The sequence below is a fragment of the Octodon degus genome, unplaced genomic scaffold (assembly GCF_000260255.1).
Source record: "Octodon degus isolate 3935 unplaced genomic scaffold, OctDeg1.0 scaffold00050, whole genome shotgun sequence".
NCBI classification, from domain to species: Eukaryota; Metazoa; Chordata; class Mammalia; order Rodentia; family Octodontidae; genus Octodon; species Octodon degus.
This window is the reverse complement of record NW_004524626.1, coordinates 13,236,310-13,242,718: the sequence shown is the minus strand read 5'-3', so window position 1 is coordinate 13,242,718 and position 6,409 is coordinate 13,236,310. Positions and strand designations below refer to the sequence as shown.

The 6,409-nt window shown below is 41.2% G+C and overlaps 2 protein-coding genes across 2 annotated transcripts in view; one reads left to right on the top strand and one right to left on the bottom strand.

The window, feature by feature from the left end:
• Positions 1-6,409, top strand: part of LOC101563650 (zinc finger protein 699) — a 959,136-nt gene that overhangs the window by 561,684 nt on the left and 391,043 nt on the right. The window lies entirely within an intron of this gene.
• Positions 2,182-3,148, bottom strand: LOC101567213 (olfactory receptor 18-like). Its single transcript, XM_012515087.2, has one exon. It carries the CDS (start codon positions 3,067-3,069, stop codon positions 2,182-2,184), a length of 888 nt encoding a protein of 295 aa, XP_012370541.1. The 5' UTR covers positions 3,070-3,148.

The following is a 6,409-nucleotide window of genomic DNA, read 5'->3' as shown; positions in this document are numbered from 1 at the left end:
CAACTTGCCCAGCTTGGTTGTGAGTGGAAATTCTCAGGGCTGTGTGTAACCAGCATACAATACCAAAATTTTACCCATGCAGCGAATTTGTCTAAGCAACTGTCCAGTTATCTTTTAGGTAATTGGTCTGGAGAATTCGATGGCCTCATGAATAAACTAAGAGTCGCCATCGTGAAGGTGAACTCAACACGAATAGACGTCGGGCTGACAGAAGGATTGGCCTCCTGGATGTCCGTCGCCATGAACCACCTAAAAGAGTGGGTGGGCATGGGAGCTCTAGCTGGTCTGATGGTGCTGATATCTGTGGTTTGCCTCTGGTGTATTTGTCACATTAGGTCTCGCCAGCGTCACCATGTAGCCATGCTGGTCCAAGCATTCACGGTCATGGAAATAGAACAGTCCCCTGGTGTATAGCTGGCCACCCTACACAAATAGTTAGAGCATAGGATGCGAGGCAAAGCACTGCACTTGGAGACTGGAGCGGCCAACCCGGAATCCATGGAGAGCATGCCTGATTGCATGTGGGTAGATGCCGCTCCTCCCACCCCCGTGCAAAGGGCATCGAGCACTGTTGACGCTCCCGGGTATAAAAGCCTGGGCAAGCGTCAGCATAGCCTCTAGCACAACGGGGATTGGGCCTCTGTTCTCGCCTGTTGCAAAAACTAAAAGGGGGAACTGTAGGGAGCTGCATGTAGCCGCGCCCTAGGATGGCGCCGGTTTCCACCTTCCACCCCCTCGGGGTGAGCGCTCCTGGTAATCAACAACTCCATAAAAGGCCAAGTCTTGGGCTAATGCATTGCTTCCGCATACCTGGACCAATGGACTGTACACACGTGGCGCCCCATGGTTGGAAGCCCTGAGACTTATAAGCTAAGAGCAGGGGCCTCGAGGGGGAAGAAGGCTGATGTAACAGGGCAATAAAAGCTGCGCAGACACAACCAATGGTCACGTCTTCCTTGCTGGCAAGGCCGCGCGCGACACTTATCAATACTTTTAACTGTGGATTTAAAAATAGTATTTTTATTCATCTTCTACAGCCCAAAACCAATTTAATAAGAATGCTTACATGTGAAGTTCTTAGGTTTGTTTCTTACACCAGAATTGCAAATGCCTGTTTTGTAATGTGACTTTGTATTTTTAAAGTGCTTATTTAATACGAATTAAGACTGTTGTTAGTAGAAATGACTATAACAAAGCAGACACATTTAGTGATGTACACTTATTTTTACAATTTTTATTAGCACATTTGCAACACATATTGATTACTTCCAGCATGAAGAGTTGAGACATACATACCACAGCTTCCTACAGTTCACATTTCAGACTTAATCTACTGGAAACCACACTGAAGTATGTAGTCAGCAGCAGATCCCTTGGACATTGGAAAGGGAAACAATGTAGCTTTCCATGTCATAAACGTAAAATAAGCTAGGATTCATAGGAACCCATGTGGTATAACCAGAAAAATGACTCATAAATGTTGCTCTCTTCTACATAACGCAGTAGGACATAGTACGCAAAAAATGTTATAATCTTTCCTTTCATGTAAAATGAGAATCACATGGGAGCTTAGAGCTGAGAAGTGATTGTGTAGAAGAAGTGAAACCAGCTGAAAAGAAAAGAAAAAAAGAAAAGAAAAGAAAAGAAAAGAAAAAGAAAAAGAAAAGAAGAAAAGAATTGCCAAAACAGGTTTTGGAAAAAAAAATAATAAAAAATAATAATTAAAAAATCAGGTTTTTGGAAACTTCCTGAAATAAGCAGAAAGTTTGTATATATTGTTCACTTGAAGTGTGTGTTCTTCTAAAAGAAGAATCATCTGCATTTTGTTCCATTTTTATAGTGGCAAAATATACATAAATAAGTGTGCCACTTTAATAACTTTTAAGTACACTCTTTGATAGCATGGACCCATTTGCATTCTGGTGAAACAATCTTAACTATCTATCTCCATAAAAATTTTTATCCTTCCAAAGTAAAATGAATAGCCATTTTAAATATTTCCCATTTCTTCCTTACACCAACCCTGGAAACCATCATTATACTATATAATACAATGAAGAATTAAAAAAACAAAAACACCAAAATACAAAAACATGATGAAGATAAGGTGTAAAGTCTAGATGTTGAAATTGCTGGGGTTTTTTCAATTTGCATTTCAAATGGGTACTGCATCCCCTGAGATCATGTGGTGGTGCTGTGGACCCTTCCAAGGGCACGTTTAATGTCCTTGTTCCTCAGGCTGTAGATGAAGGGGTTGAGCATAGGGGTGAAAACTGTGTACATCAGAGAAGCTATTGCACTGTGTCTAGGAGAGTTTGATGCAGCAGATGCAAGGTAAACCCCAATGGCTGTTCCATAAAATAAGCAAACAACTGAGAGGTGAGACCCACAGGTGGAGAAGGCTTTATATTTCCCCTCTGATGATGGGATTCTCAGAACAGAGGAAACGATTTTACAGTAAGAAAAAATGATCCCGGAAAGAGGAAGAAAACCAGAGATTGCACCCACAAAATACATGACTAGGTTCTTCATGAGAGTATTGGAACAGACAAGATTAAGAAGTTGAGAAGGGTCACAGAAGAAATTAGCAATTTCTGTATTCTTAAAGAAGGGAAAGTGTAAGGCAATCAAATTGTGAAGCTGGGAGATCAAAAGACTAAACAAAAAAGACACAAAAATGAAAAATCCACAGAGATGATGGTTCATGATGCTGTGGTATCGCAGGGGGTGGCAGATGGCCACAAATCTGTCATAGGCCATCACAGTCAGAAGCATGTCATCCAAACATATGAAAATGAGAAACAAAGACATCTGCGTCAGGCAGCCCACATAGGAGATGACTCTGCTCTGAGACTGGATGCCCACAATCATTTTGGGGACCGTAGTGGAGATGAAGCAGATGTCAGAGAAGGACAGGTTGGAGAGGAAGAAGTACATGGGAGTGTGGAGGTGGGAGGCAGAGCTGATAATCAGAATGATGAGCAGGTTCCCGAGCACCGTGACCAGGTACACAGACAGGAATAGCCCAAAGAGGATGGGCTGCAGGTCCGGATCCTCTGAGAGGGTCATGAGGTGGAATTCTGAGATGCGTGTTAAATTTTCTGCTTCTATATGGTTTGGACACCTTTGGAAAAGAGGATTTCAAAAAGAAGAAAACTGACACCAAGTACTAAACAATGATAATTTTTTTTTCATTTGTATTACTACACAGCACTGGGATTACATGCCGGGACTCTGTGTCCAGCTCAGTGTGCTCCAGGAACAGGGCCGGTGCAACATGCGGGACCAAAGATTGAACCCCAAAGCAGGCACTTAACCCACTGAGCTATCTCGCCAGACCCATATTCTTTTGATTTAGAAGATTTAAAATGCTTTGCAGAACTAAAACTGCATAACTTCAACACTAAGTGAATTTTTTTTAATTTTAACTTAATTTTTATGAGAACACAGTTTTCATACACCTTGATCACATTCATCACAGAAAATTTGTACCTATACACAACAAACCTCAATGCTTTGTTTGGCAATCCCAATCTCCGCCCTTGACTGTGATATTTCAGAATCACAGAACATCATTGCCAATTATCTACCAAAAGTTTTCAGTTAATGTTTTCTTCTTTTATGAAGTCTGCACTCATATTTTGTTTGAATTTTGAAGTTTTTTTTAATACATAGGCTTGTCTAATAACTTTGTACAATAAGTTTTAGTAAATTTAAGTTAACTATACAAAGCCAGCTTCATCACTGTCTACAAGTGTGGCATTACTGTGTGCTGCGGTCAATTAAAACATAAAAAAATTTTAAGTGTATTTGGTATAGGGTCTCACTATGCAGGTCAGACTCACAGCGATCTTCCTGACTCAGCCTCCCCAGCAATGGGATTGCAGGCGTGCACCACCACACTAGGATTCAGTGGCCTGCTCACCATGCCCAAGGGTGGATCCAGTGGGACATGTGGTGCTGGGGATCAACCAGTCCCTACACTTGCCTAAGCAGGAGTTTAGTCCACTGAGCTATCTCACTGGCCCCAAATAAATAATTTTTTTAAAAAAACTAATACTTTAAATTATTTAAATCATTATGTATAAAATTTGAATTTCTGGTATTTATGTGTTACTCCATTCTCCTAAACATTTGTACCACCAAAGAAACTTAAACTTAGGATAAACTTAGTTTAACTTAAACTTAAACTTAGGATATCCTAAGTTTATCCTAAACTTAGGATAAAATTGTTTCATAACAATTTTATGAAATTCTTACCTACAAAGTGCCTATAGCTCATCCATAGTTTACAATGTTACCTCAGCTAGTTCAACGTACTATACTAAAATGACACGTGGTTTTAAGTCTTCACACATTAAATACTTTAACTCTTCCCAGCCCTACATGAGGTAAGAACATCATTTAGCAAGTTTGTTATTATAATCTTTGCAAATCCTTCTGTTTATCTCCATAACACACAAGTGAAAATTTCTGGTTAGTATATCGCTGGGGATAGTCATGTCAGGTGAATTACAACAGGTCAAGCATGTTTTATGTTACTAATAATCACTTATATTTTTAAATAAACAGATCCTAATCAAAGCTATTGCTGTTCATGTATTCTGTCAAAAATATCACTGATATAAACCTAATAATAACCTTTGCATAACTGTTAAGAAATTTCATGCTATGTAGAGTATAACATTTCAGTTTGTCTCCATAGTACAATCAGTAGAAACCAGCCCTCGTTTGAGATATAAGAAATCAACATTTAAGCATCTGTGACTGACCTGCTACTACTTGCAGAATGTGGGTCCATCTCGCCCTCTCTCTGTACTCATGCTCCTCAAGCCAAACTGGAAAAATTGCATCTATCTCCGCAACCTGTGTAGCACCTAAGGAATGTCTGGAAAATAATAAAATGTTGTAATAGGATTGCTTCTTCAAACAAATAATTCTATTATTGTAGAAAAAGCAAGTTGTTGATGAAAATAAGTTTGTGATGTGAGTAATGTGACTCTGAGGTGTGAACCACCTCAGGCATAAAGGTTACTCGTTTTCTGCCCCTTGTTATTTTCTTTCAGTCTTCAAAACACTTTAAAGTATGTACAAAGATCATACAATCCACAAAAGTACCTTTTTTAATTAAAAAAGGGCTGGGGAGATAGTTCAGTAAAATAAGTGCTTGCCTGGCAAGTGCAAGGTCCTGAGTTCAATCCTCAGTCCAAAAAAAAAAAATTAATTAATTAATTAAAATAATTTTATTCTACACATCTACAATATATTCGGCATCATACATTTTGTCTATATAAGAATGATATTTAATGGTATATATTTGTAACACATGATAATTATATTCACTGGAGGGAAGCTGGTATGGATACAAGTCACATCTTTTTTCATTTTCACTTTCTGTTCCCCTCTCCCCTTCGCTCATCACCCAATCCTGTTCCCAACTGTACAATGTCTACTCCTTGCTTTCTATCATTGTTTATTCTTTTTTATGCTCATGAATATCTCTACTACAATCTTTGAATAACTGAGTGTAAAAGTTCTTAATTGAAATGTTAGGGCTCTTTTGTACATGATGGAGACACAACCAAAAACTGTTGCTTCTAATCTCTTGTTCTGTTGGATAACTCCTTAAAATGATAAAAGTTCAGAAAAAAACTTTCTACTAACTGTGTAGAAACAGCACAGATAGCAGTAAAATTTTGTGGAAAAGGGTCATACGTATCCACTAGTGCTTACCAGAGCTTTTTTTTTTAAATACCTTTTCTATGCCAAATATGATATAGGCCTCCAGAATCAAAAATTAAAATTAAATTAAAAATTTAAAAACAAAAATTTTGAGACCCAGTCCTAGCCCAGGTCCGGTGAGTGTGTGGAGAGCTTCCTGCTACCCTGCGCCAGCAGGACCAGCCCCAGCCCAGGCACAGCAAGAGCCGGACCTTCTCCCGCCCCTTTGGGCCCCACGCCACCCCTCCCGCCGAGTAGGAATTTCGGCCAACTTCCAGGAACCCCCAGACCCAGTCCTAGCCCAGGTCCAGTGAGTGTGTGGAGAGCTTCCTGCTACCCAGCGCCGGCTGGACCAGTCCCAGCCCAGGCCCAGCGTGGGCCGGACCCTCTCCCGCCCCCTCGGGCCGCCCCCCACCCCTCCCACCAAGTAGGAATTTCAGCCAGCTTCCGGGAACCCCCAGACCCAGTCCTAGCAAAGGTCCCGTGAGTGTGTGGAGAGCTTCCTGCTACCCTGCGGCGGCGGGACCAGTCCCAGCCCAGGCGCAGCATGGGCCGGACCCTCTCCCGCCCCCTCGGGCCGCCCCCCACCACTCCACCTTACCTGCCCCACCCCTCCTGCCGAGTAGGAATTTCTGCCGAGTTCCAGGAACCTCCAGACCCAATCCTACCCAGGTCCACAGCAGGAAGG

Bases quoted from the DNA above. Each gene is read 5' to 3' on its own strand.
- LOC101567213 (XM_012515087.2), bottom strand. From the start codon at position 3,069: ATGACCCTCTCAGAGGATCCGGACCTGCAGCCCATCCTCTTTGGGCTA.